The sequence below is a fragment of the Rhinolophus ferrumequinum genome, chromosome 8 (genome assembly GCF_004115265.2).
Source record: "Rhinolophus ferrumequinum isolate MPI-CBG mRhiFer1 chromosome 8, mRhiFer1_v1.p, whole genome shotgun sequence".
Taxonomy (NCBI): Eukaryota; Metazoa; Chordata; class Mammalia; order Chiroptera; family Rhinolophidae; genus Rhinolophus; species Rhinolophus ferrumequinum.
This window is the reverse complement of record NC_046291.1, coordinates 16,956,641-16,976,138: the sequence shown is the minus strand read 5'-3', so window position 1 is coordinate 16,976,138 and position 19,498 is coordinate 16,956,641. Positions and strand designations below refer to the sequence as shown.

The 19,498-nt window shown below is 55.2% G+C and overlaps 2 protein-coding genes across 6 annotated transcripts in view; one reads left to right on the top strand and one right to left on the bottom strand.

Moving 5' to 3' along the window:
- The window catches only part of PNKD (PNKD metallo-beta-lactamase domain containing), a 60,592-nt gene that overhangs the window by 586 nt on the left and 40,508 nt on the right, over positions 1-19,498 (top strand). The window contains exons 2-3 of one of the 2 annotated variants that reach the window (XM_033112606.1): positions 378-543; positions 1,556-1,965. In XM_033112606.1, coding sequence (XP_032968497.1) covers positions 378-543; positions 1,556-1,748 — 359 coding nt within the window. In that variant the 3' untranslated portion in view covers positions 1,749-1,965. Of the gene's footprint in view, positions 1-377; positions 544-1,555; positions 1,966-19,498 lie in introns of those variants that run through there. The other variant, XM_033112605.1, reaches the window with a different exon arrangement.
- TMBIM1 (transmembrane BAX inhibitor motif containing 1) lies at positions 3,105-18,499 on the bottom strand. Of its 4 annotated transcripts, none has more exons than XM_033112608.1 (12): positions 18,365-18,499; positions 9,617-9,858; positions 8,373-8,467; positions 7,608-7,672; positions 7,390-7,443; positions 6,919-6,969; positions 6,369-6,408; positions 6,093-6,130; positions 5,827-5,914; positions 5,434-5,529; positions 4,423-4,476; positions 3,886-4,032 (listed from the first exon to the last, which is right to left on the bottom strand). In XM_033112608.1, exons 2-12 carry the CDS (start codon positions 9,816-9,818, stop codon positions 3,886-3,888), a joined length of 930 nt encoding a protein of 309 aa, XP_032968499.1. In that variant the 5' UTR covers positions 9,819-9,858; positions 18,365-18,499. The 4 variants fall into 4 exon arrangements, with proteins under 4 accessions (XP_032968502.1, XP_032968499.1, XP_032968501.1 ...); XM_033112610.1 differs by lacking the exon at positions 18,365-18,499 and adding an exon at positions 17,395-17,417; XM_033112609.1 differs by lacking the exon at positions 18,365-18,499 and adding an exon at positions 13,138-13,299.

Sequence of the window (19,498 nt, the reverse complement as noted above, 5' to 3'; positions counted from 1 at the left end):
TTTCTATAAAACGAGGGGACGGAGTAGACCACCTTTAAGCTCCCTTCCCGTGTTAACATTCTGCGTTTGAAAACATTTTCTCGGATTTCCTTAATACGTCTCATGTGAGTCCCACTGCAGTCCTTCCCATCCTGTCCTCCGAGCAGATAAAGAACAGCGAGGCTTGCTCTCCTGGCACCAGGGTTATGAGCCCACAATGACGTAGAAGTGGCTTCCAAAAGTGTCACCTCGATGGCGATTTTCCAAACGTTTCCCTTTGAAATCTCCCTGGCACTTGTTACACCGAACTGCAGTCACTTCCCTTCCACAGATCTCAACCACTCCTCCCCAGGCTTTCTTCTCATTGCCTTACTGACCTTCGTTATCTCCATCCACAGGGATTCTCTCTGGAGCCACAGCTAACAAAGCTCAGAACAGAACTCGGGCACTGCAAAGCCACAGCTCCCCGGAGTGCAAGGAAGAGCCTGAGCCCCTGTCTCCTGAACTGGAATACATTCCAAGAAAGAGGGGCAAGAATCCCATGAAAGCAGTGGGACTAGCCTGGTGAGTTTTAAAGTAACCCTTTGCCCACCGATGGAGAGTGGCGCCAGGGGAGGGCAGGACCCAGAAACTTGTCTAAGTTTCAGGTGGTGAACTGAATCCAAGGTTGTGGGGACAGAATTGCTGGGTGCAAGGACTGGATTCTCAGAGGAATGGGGCAGGGGAGGTGGGAAAGTGTGTGCAATTGGAGAGACAGTGGGGGTTTTCTGTGGAGTAAGCTGAGCTAACTGGATTTAAATTTGGGTCTCTGGCGTCATCCTCTCCTGGGAGCTTGGTGTGAGACCCAATGGAGGTCTCACCTAAAAGGTGTTCAGTATATCATCATTTGGATCCAACTGACTTTAATACATAGTACTGATCAATACTAAAGGTAAAGGAGGGGGAAATTAACCTTTTTCTTCAGCACCTTAGGTGTGCCAGGACTTTACAGTGTAATGTTTTAGTCTTTCTGATAAATATCACATCCCATTTCACAGATAAGAGAACTGAGGCTCAGAGCTGGGATTCTCACCAGGTCTTGTGACTCCATGCCCTTTTCCCCACACTAAGGTGCCTCCTAAGTAGCGGTTACTCAGAAGGGGAGTCTGGGAGAGAGATTGGGGCAGTTTAGGCAGAGGGAACTTTTGCCAAGACTTGGAGAGGGAGAGGATGGGCCGTCTGGAGACTCATGCACAGGCTGTGCAGCAGAATTGCAGGGCTCATGTTGAAAGGTGTCAGGCTACAGGTGAAAGGAATGAAGAAGTGGGCAGAGACCCAACCACATTGGGCCTTTTGTGCCATGCCTAGGAGTTTGGACTTGTCCGGGAAGTGATGGAGAGCTGTTACGGAGTTTTAAGCAGGGCAGCAGCAGGATCTGAATTTCATGGGGCCCTCCAGCCGCCAGCGCGAAGGCTGATAGACACAAGAGGTATTGCAGTGTTCATGAACTCAGTGAAGTTGGAATGAGCTTCCCCGCAGCTCTTCTGGCTCAGGCGTGGTCCCTCCCCAAACCCGGTGCACATCTCCCCACCCCTAGGGCCATCGGCTTCCCCTGTGGTATCCTTCTCTTCATCCTCACCAAGCGGGAAGTGGACAAGAACCGTTTGAAGCAGATGAAGGCTCGGCAGAACATGCGGGCATCCAACACGGGCGAGTATGAGAGCCAGAGGTTCAGGGCCTCCTCCCATCATGCCCGGTCTCCTGAAGCTGGGTCCGGGGTGCAGACCTGAGGAACGCTGCAGCCCTCCCCTAGACTGTATTGACTGGCCTCCAGACTGTCAAGTCCTCTGGGTTTGGCTGCAATTCTGGTCCTTGCCTCTGAGGTCCACCAGGGGGCGCATGAAGCCCAGGCTGCTGCCAGCCCTCATCCTTTCCCCTACCCTCCCCTCCAGCCTGAGAAACCAGCCAAAGGCAAATAAAGTTATTGAGTGTTTGAGTGGAAAGGCACCAGGACTGGGTTTGTCAGTCCCTTGGGACGGGAGGGGCAGAGGGCGGGGTTGGTTACTCCCGAGTGCTGCCTCTCACTGACGTATTCAGTGTACCTGGCTTGATGGTTGAGGAAACCACAGAGACTTAAGCAACAAGCCTAGGCTCAGACCCTGGGGACCAAGCCTCAGAGTTGCTGGCCAGGAGGGTGGGGTGTCTCTCAGCTTTGAACAAATAATAAAAAGAATCAAAGAGGGCATTGAGGGAGTGGAAGGAAAAAAACACTACTCATGGCTGAGTCCAAATGACTCCACCTCTCTGGGCCTCGGTTTACTTGTTTGTAAGAGGTTTTGGACTAGTGATTTCTAAGGCGAGGGGTTTTAATCATGCACCTGCAGTCCATCTCTCCCACTCCAACCGTGAGAGGGTGTGTACACATACAGCTTTGTGGGGAAGAGGTTTTGTAAAGTGTCCATGATGCAGAAAAGGTCACGTGCTGCTGCTGTGAGCAGTCCCTGCCAGACCCAGTAACGCAGGTTGAGCTTTCACCCGCCTGTTGCATCATCACCAGGAAGCACTGCGGCAAAGTGTATTTGGTTATCCTAGAAAAGGTGGAAGATGGCAAGCCAGAATGCAAAGGTAGGCAGTGGATGCTGTGCGGAGAGCCGAACTGATACTCCCAGAGCTGACACCTTAAAGGGAAGCAAACAGAGCCAAACAGGGTTTTAACTTCTAAACATAAAACTTTATTACATTTCTAGTTACATCCTTTTGTGTGATATACTCAGGACTGAGGACTTACTAGGGAATCCTAATTATACCCTTGGGCTGACTTGGTTTCCTCCCCACCCGATAGAGTGACCCCTCTCCCTCTTCCCCCTTCCAGCTTAAGGCACTTAGAGCCACAGGAAAGCAGTAGCTGGCTGGAGGAATGGGGTTCCAGTATAAAATTCACCAGTAAGTGTTAAGAACAAACTGAGAGAGGAAGTCTCCTTCCTCTCAGGGCCCTCCCCAAGGTTAGCAGAAGAACGCCGAAGCTTCCATGGGTGCCATAGTAGGCTTCCATCTCTCAGACCAGGCAGGGGACCCCGAGGCATTTTCCCTGCCTCTAGCCCAGTCTCTTCATCCTGGTTACTTCCTGGATGTAACCACCCCCTCTCCTGACCTGTGCCCCTCACTTTCTGCTTTGAGCAGCCTGAGCACAGGGAGCAAGAGATCCCTCTGACCAGAGATCCCAGAATTCCCCAGGAGGCCCTAGGCAGCTTTGGAGAATGGGGCCCAGATAGCCGTGGACCTGCTGTCTCTGCTGCCGCCGCCGCCAGGAGGAAGCCCAGGGGAGATGCAGCTCAGTATTGGCCCGTGCTGGACTTTGCTTGCTCTTCTTCCTCCCCCCTCACCCACATAAACAGTATATACATGCCATCAAAAGAAGAGGGGTTGAATCTAGGGGGACCCATGGGCACAGATCTCTTCAATCTTCCTGAGTCAGGAAGCGCCAAGGTTTGCCAAAGGAATACAGGGTAATGGCTTATGAGTCCCGGAGGCTGGGGACAGAGCTCTCCGGCTCTGGTGGAGGAAACGCCTCCAGCTCCCTAGCCCAGAGTCTACGGCAGAGGTGGGAGGGGAAACCTCATCACCTTGAGGTCATTTCTGCCTCCTTCCCTTTTAGCTGACCCCAGCTGACCCCAGCTGTTAAGAATTTGGAGCCACATAGTGGGTGGAGGTAGAAGGCACATCTTCGGCCTAGTACCTGCTAAGTCCACCATGGGCAAGAGTTAGTCCCCAGTTCCTCCAGCCTCACCAGGTGGCACTTGCACATCCAAAGCCAGAGGCCACCCACCCCAGGACAGAAAGGAAACTGAGGGGAAGGATAGGGGTCTGGGGCCCAGACCCCGATCACAGGGCCCAGCCCTCAGGGTGGAGCAGAACTGGGGGTGCTCCTTAATCGCGACTCCCCACCAGCTGCAGCACGAAGGTGAAGATGTAGACGATGTCTGTGTAGATCTGCAGGGCGCCCGTGATGTAGTCCTCCGGGCTGATGGTGTGCTTCCGGTTCCCCAGGACCAGCTGCGTGTCGTAGGCCAGGAACTGCGGGAGAGGGAAGGCTGAGTGAGGACCGCGGGCACAGGGCCCAAGCTCGTTTCCCGTCAGCAGATCTGTCCCCAGAGCCTGTGCCATGCAGTGTGCTTAGGGGACACGACACATGGTGTCTACCCTCAAGAAGTTCCCAGGCCAGAAAGGGAGAGACACACCCCGTCCACAGTATGGCCTGCTGAGTGTTCTGGAGCAGGTGGTGTGAGCAAGAGAAGGCGGAAATGCCCAGATAAGCAGAGGACCCTCTTGACAGTGGGGAGAAGGAAGGGTAGTTGTGACCGCACTCCCTGCCCCCCAAGCAGCCTAAATTCATGCTCCATCCATTTAGCTCCTCTTCTCCACCCTCTCAGCTCCCCTTCCCAGAGGGCGTAGGGCCTTACTCACCAAGGTGAAGCAAATGGCCCCCAGAGCAGCGTAGACCATATGGACCCAGTAAATCTGGGGAGAGAGAACAGGGATGGTGTTAGAAATCTTAGCAAAGCATGCACCAAGGCAGGCCCTCAGGACCAGCTTCCCCCGGGGTTCTGGCATCCAAGTGGGGAGATCCAGGAAGCTACCTGCATGAAAGGACTAACTGCCTTCCAGATCCTAGAGAATGGTAACATACTGGGCAGAGTAAACACAGGCCATCCTCCAATGGCCACATAAAAAAAAATTTCCAAAGTGAGTTAAGCTACAGAGGTGTCTACTGTATTTCTGGAAAAAAGGTGGTGGAATTACAGCTCCGGGCGGGGCGGACCCCGGCATGTACTGGTTGAAGAGCCCATCACCCCCAGCCATGGTCCACCTTCAGGAGAGTGGATCTTGCAGCCCAGCCTGGGAGGGACAGATTAAAGAAGAGGACCAGGAGGGAACACCAGCCACCCTGATGAAATCAGAATCAGACGGCACGCCCAGGGCATCCCTGCTGTCCAGAGGGCACGGCTAGCCCTTCTGTTCATATGCTTCCGCTTCCAGCACTGTTCTCCCCTCCCCGCCATGAGGCTCTGCTCAGCCTAAGGCCTCATGCTCTCCCCCAGCCAACTAGGATAAAAGAGGCGTTGGATGTGATTCCTAAGCTTCCTTCCACCCAGCCCGTCTTACTCCTCTGGGTTCCTCTCCGTCTGCCTCCTAGCTCCTAGTCTCAGCGGTGAGATCTCCCTTCTTACTTCCATAGGAATTCCGTGACACTGTCCAAGGCCTCAGGTGCTATGGCTCCCAGGGCCTTCTGTCGCTAAAGAGGGTCCTATCCGCTAACCCAAAGGTGGGGCCTCGGCACTGGTGCCTTTGCTGGCCAGTCGAGAGGTTCTGGAAGTCAGAGCCTGCCCGGAGGCGTGAGGGCCTGCTACACTCGTTATACAGAAGGTATTCTCTGAGCACTGGGTTCGCTGACCCCTGCTCTCCCAGGACACTCACATATTTGAAGGCCAGCACAATGGCACTGACAATCCCAGTCACCATCATCACAATTCCCAGGACACAGAAGAGGCCTGTGCATGAGGTGAAGTCCACCTGCCAGGAAGGAGAAAGGTGGCACCTGTCAGATGAATGCCACAACTAGCAGCCCCACCAGACTGGCCCTGCCTCCCCCAACCAGGGAGCCCCAGTGCTGCCCCCTGGGGGACATAGGAGTGACAGTGACATTCTAAGGGCAGACACAGGAAGCAGTCTTGGTGCAGCTATAAAGGGAAGGGGATTAGAGTATCGAAGGGAAAGCCCCAGTGTAGGGGTCTGGCCTTCCCAGGCCCGCTCAAGTGCCGAGCCTTAAGGGCCAGGTCTGTACAAGAAAGGGGGGTGGGATGGCCTCACCTTGGTCTGGAAGCAGAAGATGGTGACGGAAATGGACACCACAGCAGTGATGATCATTGCAATGATGACGGCATTGGTTTCATAAAAGCTGAGGGAAGGGGTTACGAGAGGCCAAGGCATAAGCCATGTCTGACTGACTTCGAAACCACCACTTCTGGAAGCATCCCGCCCAGGATCCCCCCTGCAGATGACTGCCCGCCCAGGGCTGCCCCACTCCCCCGTAACACACACTTCCCAAGGTCATGGTAGTTTGTCCCTGAATGTACCTGGAAATGGCGCCAGTCATATAGCCCATGGCAAGCGTCTAAGGGAAGGAGAGACAAGAGTGAAACACTTAAGAGGGGCATGGCCATGGTGGGGCGCTACAACTGGGGGTGAATGTGACTGAGGAGGAAAGAGGCAGCCCCTGAGACCACGGCAGGGGTCAGGATAAGGTGGGCGAGAGAGCCAGAGGCAGCTTCTACAGCGGCATTCCCATCCCTTCCCTGAGACCACCCTCCCTCACACCAGCTCCACTACCCCCTCCACCCTTCTAGACTTACAAAGACAGTCAGCAGGATGATGTTCCATGGGAAACGGCGTCTGAAGGGAAAGAAACCACGAGTAAGGGACTTGGGGCCAGCCAGGTTTCAGACTCCTTTAGCAGAAGGAAGTTCTTGGCTTGTGTGCCTAGAGATTAGGCCTTGACTTGGGGGAGGGGAGGCTGGCTTGGCCTTTGGTAGCTGCTCAGGTGTTCTATGCAGGGACAACATGGGGCAATAGGACAGACCGGGGCTATGGAGCCACAAAGACCTGGATTCGTTTGCAGCTCTTACCCTATCTGTGTGACTACGAGAAAGTTCCTCAGCCTCTCTGAGCCTTGGGTTCTTCCTATTTTTTAGATGGTTAAAATGCTACATATCTTGCAGGGTTGCTTTAGGAATAATAACTACTGGTTAACTAGATCCCACACAGGCTGAAAATGCTGTCATCTCATTACTGCTTGTAAGTGTCCATTCAGCTGCGCTAAGGAATCCCCTTTCTTCCCAAACTATTTGGCCCCACACCTGACCCCTGCCATCCCTTCTCCCTGTCTAAGATTCTGGGACTCACCTGGGGCCCTCGCAGCAGGCAAGGGTCAAGTAGGTAACCAGGAAGACAGCGCTGGGGAGAAAGAGACAGGAAGTGGTCCGCAGGCCCAATGCGCTGCTTGGCCCCCTGGCCCGGCCTGGCAGCACTCACGGGCCCACAGAGCCGTCTGCAAGTCTAAGGGGCAGCTACCCAGCAGGACAAGACCACGTCAGCCAAGGGCACTGAGAACCTCTGTAACGGGATTGGGCCAGGAAGAAGGGTGAGGTGACCACAGCAGAGAGGCTAACAGAACCTGGGGACCATTTAGCTGTCTGCGTGTTGCCACCAGTTCCCCACCCGTACTCTCAGGGCTCTGTGCTGCTGTTACTCCTCACTGGGTGGCACACACCCACGCTTCCCAACTCGGGTGGCAACCTGGAGGGCCCCTCTCAGAAAGCCTGTGATCCCCGCCCGTCGTCTCGGCGCCCAGCAGGGCAGGGCGCGGACACTCACTAGGAAGCATAGTAGATAGCCTGGTTTCTCCGCACAAACTCCCCGACGGGATGCCTGTGGAGCAGGGGGGACAAGGGAGGAGTCACAGCCATCCCCCCACTCCCCCACCCCCGCCTCCAACTCTGCTTGCCCACCCCACCCCAGCCCTGGCAGGTGCCCCAGCACCGCGGACCCAGGACCCCAGAGCGGGTGACGGGCGGGGAGGCTGAGAGACTCACACGAAGGTGAAGATGGCGATGATGGCCACTGTGATGAGCAGCTGGATGGAGATGATGGTGTAAACCTGGAACACACACGCGTCACCACCACCCGGCCCCTCCCCAGGCAGCAGCCAGCCCCGAGACCATGAGGCCCCAAAGATCCTACACCGTCACCCTTCTCCTGTCACCCTTCCCCGCTGTCTGTCAGGGCTCAAGAGGGGCTCCTCCTCCATTTGGAAGGACCTACTCTTTGTTTCCACCGAGAGGCCAGGCCCAGCACGGAGCCTGACCCACCCGCCTCCCTGTCTGACATCCAGCCTCAGTTTACTGCTTGCTTCCCCTGCCTCACGGAACGGCCACGTGTGGCCTCCACATTTGTAGCGATTCAGGCTGCCATCTGCTAGGTGTCGATCTACACTGAGCAGGGCGCCGTGCAGACATGAGCTGAGGGAGGGAGGCGGGGCTACAAACCAGCGTGATCATTTCTGGCTTTGAGTTGTTTACAGTCGAACACAAGAAAGAAGTTTGGGGAGGGCAGAATACTTTGCGGAGCCTGCTGAGATTTTCCGGGATTGAATCTGCCCCCTACCCCAAACCAGGTCACGGAAAGAGGAGCAAAAGGTTAGGGAACTGGAGTCAGAACAGCACGGGGCTAGAGAAAACCTGGCAGGCGGCAGCATATTCCTATGGGAATGAGTACCCTGGGGCTAACAGGGCCCCTCACACCGCTGTTCCCACAGCCCGAGGGGCCCAGGCACACCTGCCGCCCAGCCTGGGTCTCACCTTTCGGATGAAGCTGTGTCGGACTTTCACGTCATCCCACTCTCCATGCCCGAAGTTGTCACTCACTGCTCTCTCCTCCCCGTCATAGCCTGGGCCTGGGGACAGATCACATATGACCAACTGGGAACCTGGAACATGGGGCCTCAATCCCAAAGCCTCTGGGACATTATCGCAAAGTCTCGGGTATCTTCAGCCAAAAGACAAGTGTTATAATTTGAACTCCTTGCCCAAGCCAGGTCCTCTCGATGCCCGCAGTGAGGCAGAGCTGGCCTGGGCAACACATGGAGCCACGTGCCCCGTCACAAAGGGGCTTCGGTTAAAGCCATCCCATCAGCATGCACGCACTGAGGGTAAGGGTGCCCGGCCCACACCCGGCTGCTCTGGGGCCTGCGCCAGCAGGTCTCAGTCCAGTGAGGAAGCCAGGCAGGTGCAGAGCTTGGAGCATCAGCCAGAGGAGCTGGGGTGAGGTCGGAGCAGGGGACTCAGGGACGGAAGGAGTAAAAGGCAGAAACACAGCATGTGTGTGGAGGGCGGAGAAGATGTACAGACCATGATGTACGCCAGGCCAACATGAGGACTCAGGGAATACAGACATGTCGGGCACACGGTCAGAGGACGAGGCCGGCCCTGAGCCGTGACTGAGGAGCTTAGAGCAGAGCAGACGAGCGTGGCCGCGCTGCAGGGCTCCAGGCTGCAGGGCCTCAAGACCTTCCTTGAATGCCTCCTTGGGAACTGCTTTCTCATCTCATCTCATTTCTGACCAAACAGAGCATGTACTTGCCGTGGCGTTTACTAAACATCCAAATGACTTGTGGATGTTTGCAAAAAGCAGATGTTACCTTAAAGGATGAGGATTTGTCAGCACGGAGTTAAAAGAAAGAAAAGGGGTTTAGGTTCCAAAGAAAGAGCGCGTCGGAGGGGGCGGCAGCTGCCTGCTGAGCGAGGGCCTCTAAGGTAACCACTCCCAAGTAACGAGTTACTCCATTCAGCCACTGGCTCCTGTGACGTGTAAGTTCTGGGGTGTGTTATGGACTCAGTCTCCCTGCGGAATAAAGGCGCCAACAGGTGGTCCGGGGGGGCTAGGTGCTGAGGGGAAAAGTGGGGAGGTAACAGGCGGGAAATGGAGAGATGAAAAAAGGAAGGAAAGGAGGTGGCCTCAGGTGCTGCAAGTGTTCCTCTTCCCACCCTCCCCCCCCCAAGCCACCCCCATCCCACCCCCCACCAGCCACCCTTCAGGGACTCACCGTAGTTCATGGGCATTGGATGGATGGGGGGCATAGGCTGTGGGTAGCCACCAGGATGACCGAAGCCAGGCTGTGGGTAGGCAGGGTAGGCAGGGTACCCACCAGGCAGGACAGACGGCTGCCCATAGCCCCCCTGGGGAGGAGGGCCAGGGTACAGGGGGTTGCGGTCCTCATATGGAGGTGGGGCGCTGGGGTTGGACATGGCCACTCAAGGGCTGAGGGGAGACCCCAGCTGCCGGGACCTGAAATGGGAGATAAGACAAGCAGTCATGAGTGCCCGCGCCCAGCTTACTCAGCCCAGTCCAGGCTGCCTCCGTGGAAGGGGACCTTCATATTTTCTCTCAATCATGGTGTGTCCTTCTCTGCCCACAGCCATCCTACCCGTCCCCACTGCGCCCCCTGCCCTTCACACCAGCTTTCGGTCCACAGCCCTCCTCACCCGCCATTGGAAAGGGGGGCGTGATGCAGTGCAGGAGCCCAGAGGGGTGACCGGGCATCAGTGGGTGAGAGACCAGGAGCAGGGGCCGGGGAACGCCCCTGCGCTCATTTAAGAAAGACTCCTAGTGAGCAGGGAAGAAGCCCGATGGCCCAGCAAAGCCTGGTGAGGCCCCGAGCCAGCTGGGACCAGCCCCCCCCCTCCCAGCCAGCAGGAGGGCAGGCCTGGGAGGAGCCAAGGCCCGGAGTGGAGGCTGGGGGAGGAGGCCGAGGACAAGCTCGCCCTGGAGCGGGAGGGCTGAGGGGCTGAGGACCTGGCAAGCTGAGTCAGAGGACGCCTGAATCCTAGGGAAGTGGGTACGCGGGGCGGGCCACCAGGACTGGGAGGCCACACACAATGCGGGCCGAGACAGGACTTTCTGGTTCCTTTAAGTAACAGCCTAGGCATGTCACACGGGCCTGTGGCCACCTATGGCTGCCACTGCATTCTTCATGGCCTGGCAGGGAGTGGGTCGTGCTCGCAGGGCCCCAAAGCCCCCTGGGAGGGGAAGACACACGTTTTGAACCCCGGGTTATCTGGTATCTGTGATTCCTGCCCGGTCCCCCTAGGGGCAGTGACTCACAGGGAAGAGAGAGCACTGAGGAGTCCTGCCATGAGGTCCAGTGAGTACCTTTCCTGCTGTAGGAAGAGCCCCACAGCAGGGACAGCTGGGGGCCAAGGAAGAGAACAGGACAGATGGAAGGGACCTCCAGGTTTTACGGCCCCCAAAGGATGAGGGAACCAAGGCCCAGAGCAGTGAGGCGATTCCCCAGAATCACAGAACTAGAACCAGAATCAAGGCCTTCAGCGTCCCAGGTACGTGTGCCCCTTGTGCCGTACAGGTGTCCTCGGGGCCTGGTGTTCTCTGAGGTGATGGACACAGGGGCTTAGGAAGAGCTAAGGAGATCCTGGGAAGGCCCCTATTAGGGACAAGCCCTGACAGAGTCTGGGCCCCTTCACAGGGCCACCGGCTCTCCCTAGAGCATCTCCCAAGGGCCAGACCTTTAGGGTCCCACAGGGAGGAAGCACCCCCAAATCCAGGTCAGCAGACAGCCTCAGAGCCTCTGCTGGAAAAAAGGAAGAACCCGCTTCTCTTTTTAGGACACACCGCACAGTTCAGGGATCAGATAAAGGATTGTCTTATCTCTTCCCTCTTACGACAACTGGGATAATTCAGAGGGGAAGGTGGCAGGGAGGGGCGGGGAGGACAGATTGAGTAACAGGCCAGGTCTCTAAACGGGTTATTTTGAGGAAAGCTGTTCTCCATCTTCCCAGAGCAAACGGACCAGAACAGCAAGAGCGTGTCAGGTCAGAAATGAGAAAATCGGCCCTGACACTGAGGGTGTAACACAGCAAACGAGGGGTCGTGGTGAAGGCCTGCAGTGACCTAAGGAAATAGGGGGTGAAGAGGACCTGGGAAAACTGAAAACTGAGTGTTGTGAGTTTAAGCAACAGACATTTTTTTGAAAATGTTTCAGGTTTATGGAAGGGTAGGAAAATATTCATAAGTAGTTACAATATGTGAATCTCCTTAACAGACTTTTAAAAAAGGAAGAAAGAATAAAAAATAGAGTCTCTTTCTCTGAGGCAAGAGGCTCTTTCGCCCCATACCCCTCTAGCCACCCCCTCCAAAAAACCCCTTTTAACTCCACCAAGAGAAGGGTGGCCTGTTTGCAGGAAGAGGGATGTGCAGGTCACCTCTGGAGTCGGGGTACCTGTCATCATTACCATCATCTCAGCACCCCAGACCCATCTGCCGGCCACCGTCCAGTTGGTGGTGGTTGGTTAACACTGGTTAACAGGCTGAACACGGCCCAAGAAAGTCCCTATGGTCAGAATCTCCAGCTGAGTCACCAAACAGTGTCACCAGGGCCCGGTCATATTGCCTCCACGGGATGCACCTCTGAAATGGGCTGAGTGGACCAGGTGATCTCTGAGCTCATTTCCAGCTCTTAACAGACTGGGATCCCGGGACTTATGCCTGCCTCTTGCCTGGCCAACCAGCTGCCCCTCCTTCCTTCCTCGAAGCCAAGCCAGAAAAACAGGTCCCTCCCCAGACCCCAGGGGAAATCAGGGAGAGCAATGCCAGCCTTAGATGGGCCCCTGGGACTTCAGGGTTCCGGTCTAGTGCAGCAGGCTGCTGACTCACAAGGACTCCCTCTTCCCTTCCTACCCCCACCCCCGCCTTTGCCTCTTTTGGTTTCAGAGGGATTCACCAGTAGATCCGGGAACACAGAAGGTCACAGCCCAGTTCTCTGGTGCCTCAGCCACCAAGCCATGCTCACCAGAGACTGGCACTGACCATTTCACTTCACTATACCTCAGTTTCTCCACCTGGAAAATGGGTTTCACACTACAATAGTGCCCTCCAGAGTGGTAAAAATTAAATGAGAAAATACACATAGAGAGCACTTAGAATGGTGTCTGACCCTTGATAAACAGTTGACTATTTTTAGTTATTCTTTCATTAAATACGCACAATAGCCCAACAAAGTACATAATGTTGCTATTCCTATTTACAAATGAAGAAACAGTGACTTAGAAGAATGTAGTCACTTGCCCATGGTTCCTTAGCTAGAGTGCGAGGAAGTCAAGCAAGACGTGAGCGCCAGGACTGACCCCAAAGCCCCTGCTCTTAAACCCCGCTCAGATCCCTCTTTCGGAACCGTGTCATCGCTTCTCACGGCTTCCCGTCTAAGGCACTCTAATGACAATGCAAGGCTTACACAGCAAGCGGATGCTGAACCATTCAGCCCCTCCATGACCCGCCGGTTCCCAAACCCTGTGCTACCGCCAGAACAGGGCTGCCAGAGATAGAGATTCTTGAATGTAAGAGCTGAAAGGAAACTCGCTCAGTTAAGGCCAATCAACCCCCGGCTTTACCAACCAGAGAGCCACAGTGCAGGGAGGCAGAGTGACCTGTCCTCGGTCACAAAGCTGGGCCTGGGCTGGGACTACATCCCAGATCTCTGGTGTAGAGGCCTGGGCACAGGAGACGGAGAGTGTCCAGGCAGTCAGGGGAGTGGCTGAGCTCGGCCTCACTCACCTCTGAGCAATGCCAGACAGGCGGGAGCCTCGGGCCCAGGGCTGCCAGCGTTGGCAGCTTCTACGCCTGCTCCCTGGCTGCTGCCCGACCTATGTGACAGCCACGGCCACTTCGTCCTCCTCAAAGCGTCAGCTAGGAATGAGAGTTGGGGCTGGCATCTGCCTAGGATGTGGGGAAAGGGGGAAGTGGTCAGTGTTTACTTTCGGCTATGACTAAAGGTGGGAGCTGGAGAAGAATGAAGAGTCGAAAGAGAAGGAGGAGCAAGAGGAGGGAAAGGATCCAGAGGATGATTCATGCCCAAAGACTAGAAACCAGGAATCAGGTCATCTAGGTTCGGCTGGTAGCTACTGGGGGGCTCACAGTCTCTAGGGGCTGAAAAGGACATGTAAGGTTCCCCACTGGAAGCTGGAATTTTCCTAAAACACAGTGGGCATTCAGCTTCTACTGGACACACTCCAGTGACAGGGAGCAAGGCTGTTCCACTTGCAGGCAGCTTGAATCACTAGCACTTTCTTCTTCACACTGCCTGCTGTGAAGACATTCAGGCTCTGCCCATCCTTGCCACATTACAGATCCAAGTTTGCTTCCGTCTCTCACGGCCTCAGTCCCTCATCAGGAAGGAGCCAGAACCTCTCCTTTGTCCGGCAGGACCCCCAGACACAGCCATCACAACAGCAGAAGTGGGTGTGCTCAAACGCAAGGCTTGCTGGCCATCAAGGTTTTCAGATGCAGCCGAGAGGAAGCACCCATCTCCTTCCCCTGGAAGGGTGGCCACGTGCCCCCAGCCAGCTGAGGTCCAGGCTCAGGCTCCCCTGGTGCATCCGAAGGCTTAAGACTCTGGAATCTGCAGAAAGTCCTGAGCTTCTGGGGTTACAGCAAGAGGGGGTGTGTGTTGGGGGGAGGGGCGGAAAGAAGCAGCTGACTGGTCCAGGCAGCATGCCCTCCTCCCTGCCAGGAATGGGTGCCCAGAGTCAGAATGGAAAGAATAGCTCAGCGTGTGCATCTCAGGAAACTCCACCCAGCAGGCGCGGGAGTGCAGCCCCGGGCCCTCTGTGACCAGGTCTCTGATGACAGTCTCTTTACCTCCCTCTTCCTTTACCTTCCCCAACTCTCCCCGTTGTCCCCTCCCCACCAAGAAAACACTTCACCCTCCTACCCCAGACATAGCCACCAGGGCAGAGGATTAAAAAGATAGACCCAGGCGTGTCTGTGCAAGTCACCAGGCCTGACACACACGGACCGAGGGGCCCAGAATCAATGTACGCTTCTGTCCACCCGGCCCCTGGGATTAATAGGATGACACTGAGCAGATCTAAAAATTGAAACATCAGAGCTGGAATGGACTCTAGAAATCATCCAGTCACTTGACAGACAAGGAAACCCCAGAGCCAAGCAAGTTCCTGCCCCAGCCCATGACAAGCCCTCTGGGTCATGGGTTTGGAACTTCATTCCCAGCCCTGCCCACTGTCTGAGAACTCTGAGAAACAGAAGCAAGCACACACACCACCGAGGCGGAGCCAGAACACACCACCCATTCCCCCAGTTCTCTGTGCCCTCCTGCTCAGAAACAGATAAGACTGCCAGCCCGTGACTTCCCTCCCAGTCCCCGGTCGCTGGCCAGGGCGGCCTCTCTGCAATCAGACACTGACAGGGATGGCTCCCATGTCCAAGGAAGGGAAGGCCGCCCGGAGAGCAGGGAAGACGCAGGCAGCTACAGCTCCTGCACCTCCTCGGGGCAGAACTGGACTTCAGTGTGCGTGATCCAGAGGCTCAGGCCAGTCGGTCGTCAGAATGGCCTGGGACTGCACATAAGGAAAAAGGGAGGCACTAAGCAGGCCGGGAAGGAAGAGAGCCACTTACCAGGGACTAAGGCACACAGGAGCGTCACAATGGCCCTGTGAGATTATGAGATGCATGTTCTCATCCCCATTCTAGATGACAAAACTGAAACTCAGGGAAAAACCGATCTAAGGGCCCGCAGCAGAACAGCAGAGATGGGTTTGAACCGAGATCTCATGTCTGATTTTAAAGTTCACATCCTTTGCTTTTACACCTCCCTGGAGCAGAAGCCCCTGAGACACCCCCACCCGTGTGGACTAGGCCAGCACTCAGGGCGGACCGAGGTAGAAAGACCTTTGCTGTTGCTAACCGGTCCCTGTCCCTGGTGGAACGTCAGTCTAGGCCGGGGCCCTGTGTTAGGGGGCAGGGAGCTTGTTCTTGTCCTGGCCCTGGTCCCAACGCCACTGTGTGAGTCAGGGAGGCCACGTCACCTCCCTGGACTCAGTTTCCTCAGCCATAAATGAGTCCACGGAACCAAAAGGTCAAGTCCACGCCAACTCCACAGGAGGCTTCAGGGCAGAATGACCTACTTCTTAAGGAATCTACACTGAAGTCACGTTTACAGGGCTGGACGACCGTCCACAGAGGCAGAGGCCTGTGACATGTTCTGGGCATGGGAGTGGCCATAACGCCCTCTCTTCCCAAACTGCCCCCATCTTGTCCTCTGGACCCTGTGGCCAGCATCTCCGAGGGGCTCACTCACCCCAGACCCCCCAGAGAAACAGAGCAGCCCTAGAAAAGAAAATGAGGCGCCGCCTCCCCTCCACCGGGGTCAAATTCTAACTCTACCACCAACTAGTTGTGAGAATCCAGGCAAATGACCTCCCTTGGTCTCCTTTTCCCCCACATCAGCCCACATGGGGGCGAGGGGGAGGGGTCCTTTACCGGAACCAGAGAGCAGAGAGCTAGAATCACCAAGCCAGACATTTCCGGACCGCTCGAAAGCACACTGCCTGAGCTCTGAAAACAGATCGGTCTGAAAAATAATCCATATCCCCCTTTGGAAATTCACAAGGCACAGTGGCACATGAGGCCTCTGAGAAGGCCTGCAGTGAGCAATCCTGGTCAACTTTCACCCGGTGTTCCTTCAAACTTCCTTAAGCCTGAAACATTTTATCGAAGCACACCCAATTAATATCTCGTGGGATACTAACCAGGCCACCTTTTTTTAAAGATAGACCCAACCCTAAAGATGATTCATGCCCTAACTCCTCATATCTTTATTTTTAATTGAGGATAATTGAAATATAACATTATATTAGTTTCAGGTGTACCACATAATGATTCGATATTTGTATACACTGCAAAATGATTGCCACAGCTAAGTCTAGCTACCATGTGTCACCATACAAAGTTACAAATTATTTTTCTTGTGACAAGAACTTTTAAGATTTACTGTCTTAGCAACTTTCAAGTATGTTCTATCTGATTATTGACTAACCTCTCATATCTTAAAACCCCCGTCCTTACACCCAGCCCCTCAGAGTGGTCACGTTACGTACCAGTTATGCCCCCTCACTGCCAGGAGAGTCAGCTCAATGCCAGCATCCTCGCCAAGGGTCCTTCCTCTTCTCCCCCTCCCCTACAGCTGCTATTATAATCTCCTTACTGCCAGGGGCTGGGTGACATCGCCAGCTAGCACTGAACCAGGAAGCTGGCACCCTCTGACATTGGCTTCATGTGATAGGAGGAAATACAAATCATTACAAAAATAAGGACTCATTCTTATCTTTCTACCTGACCGGTGCATTGAGTACTTCTGGATAGCATTTCTACACACACCAGACCTAGGTTTTGGCCTAGAATTCCAGAATCTTAGGGTTGGCAGACTGTATCAAGGCCATCCCTCCATGGCGTTTCCAACAGAAGACGCCAGAATGCCCACCTCAGGGCTTTATTGTTACGTGGCAGAGGCCTTCCACTCTCTGGCCTTCCCAGGGCAGCCGTCTAAAAACACACAAGTGTATGTCCCTTCTGTGGGGTTTCTGCTCTTCCTGAAGGGCCCAGGGTAAGAAGTTTGGGGGGTGGCAGTGCTCTGAGGTGTGTGTGTATTCCCATGGGAGGAGGCTGCGCTGAGGTGGCCATTACCTCCGCTCATGACAGGAGGTTCTCCCCGTATTTAAGGTATAACCCCATCATTACCTCTCTGATGTGCCCATTTTTACAAGTGAGGCCCTGAGATGGTGCCACAAGAAGACAGAGGAAGCCAGGGCCCTCCACACTGTGTGCTCCCAGCCCTTTTTCCTGAGTTACAAATTGGGTCTCTGGGTCCTCAGGACTGTGGAGACTGGGAGAGCAGACCAGGGAGAAGGAAGCATGGCTTCCCCTTGTCCTAGCAAAGCAGCCCCAGGGAAGCACCTGGCTCCCCATGCCACCACTGGCCAGACCAAAGGCGCCAGCTTTGAAACCAAAGCTCACCAGGGAGATGAATATTTCAGAGCCCCAGAGAACTGGACACCTGAGGGACCTTCCATGACATGCGGCTCTGACCCGGGCTCCCAGGCCTACCATCACTTGTCCCACGGAGGCCACAGTGGGCCCCGGGAGGACAGACAGCCTCCCACCCACCGCCCCGCCCAGACGACAAGAAGTGACTAAGCCTCCCAGCATTCTTCCCCTGCTTGCTCCCCCGCTGTCCCCTGGCTGCTTCCCCCGTCTCCACTGGTGTACCCCTTTCCCCTTCCCCATTCTCCAGGCCCAAGGAGGCCAGGAGGAGGACGGTACTTCCCCTGTAGCTTTCGGAACCCAGACTGAGGGCCGAGGCAGGAAGCAGGCAAGCTGAGGCACAGCCACAGCGACAGACGCGGCTACTTTTCTGCGCTGGGAGAGGGGGAAGGCTGCTCGCTGCTTCTACCCTGCCCCGAGCTAGGGCTCCGCATTCCCCTCCGCACTCAAATATTCCTTCACTTGTCTACACCAGGCTGCCACCCGGGCGTCCAGGGGCAACCTGAGGAGGGGGCTGGGCCCTCCCTCCCACCCGCTGAGGGCCATGAGAGCCCTCACTCCACGCACAGCTGGCCACCCCGGAACTGGCCCTGTGGACACGCCCTGCGACAGACACGCGCCAGAAAGAGGGGCACATGACACCCTCAGACCCTGGCATCCCCGCCCGGTGCCCACAACTAGCCGCTCGACTCCCAAGGATAAAGAGGCGACACTCGTCCGCCCCGGGGGCACAGGGCAAGCGAAACTCCAACCGAGAGGGCGATGGGTCCCCGTTCGAGCGCCAGCTCCCGGGTCGGCAGCGGGCCCGCCCGCCGCGCACTCCGAGAAAGTTTTGGACCCCGGCCCAGCGCCGCCCCAGCCCCAGCTTAGTCCCCGCCGACGCGCAGTCCCCAAATCCCGCCGGCCCCGGCCCCAGGCCCCAGGCCCCAGGCCCCTGGCTTGCCTGGCCGTTGCAGAAGGTGCGCTCCCGGCCTCCAGGCGTCGCGAGTCCGGAACCGCGCGCGGGCCTGGGCTGGGCTGGGGCTCCGCGCCCCGCCCCGTCGCGCCGTTCCTGTGGGGCGGGGCCTCGGGGGACCGCCAGGGGGCGCTGGGGTCCGCCCAGGTCCCAGCCGCGTCTGCCCTGAGGCCCCGACGAATTACTACTAGTATTTTCGGATTTAAAGGAGTTATGTGACCATTGATGAAAACAGAAAACACACAAATACAGGAAGAAAAGCACTTCTTTCCACCCCCTCCTGACTCCCAGCGGGAAGCGCTTGCTTTTGGTGCTTCTTTGCCTTTACGTATTTTGTTTTTCTAAAGTGGAGTCATCGTATGATAAGTTTTATTGCTTTTCCTTAATATTTTATCATGAACACTTTCTTGTCACTAAATATTATTCAAAAGCACAATTTTAATGCCTCGAAGTATTCTATCCCATTGCTATGCTGATTTAATAAATCAATTTCCTACTGGATGATTTTCAAATAGTTTCCCATTTTTTCATTATTAGGCATAAGTCCAAGATGAACATCCTTGACAATTCTATGCTTTTAAGCTAAATGCCTTTTTAAGTTTCAAATTTCAAACATCCAAACTTAGAGGTGAAACTTAGAATTGCTGTCCTGGGGGCTAGGACATTTCCTGCTTGAAGCTGCTTCAACCGGGGAGCAGCTATGAATCAGAAGTCCTGAAATGAGATGCAGATTATCAGTGACTATTATCAGTGCACAATTTGCGCTGGGGGCTTTGAACCCATCATCTCAACTGTCACAGCCACAAAAGGAAGAAGCTTACAGCCTACAGATGAGGAAATGGGTTCTGGGAAGTTTTGAAACATTGCCCAGTTTGTATGGTGCCAAAGTCCATGTTTTTTCCATTACAGCAAGGCTGCTGCTGGTAGAGGAACAGCTTTAGTTAAGGTGCTTATCTCGTGCTAATAGCTACAGGTCAACAGTACTCCTAAATGTCTTTCACAGCCTATTGATGCTTTTCCATTTTAAATGGACAAGGATTGTCTTGACTAAACAACGTTAGAAACGAACATAGCTAGACACCCAAGACAACCTGAGCAATTCCTGACTCCAAACCCATCACG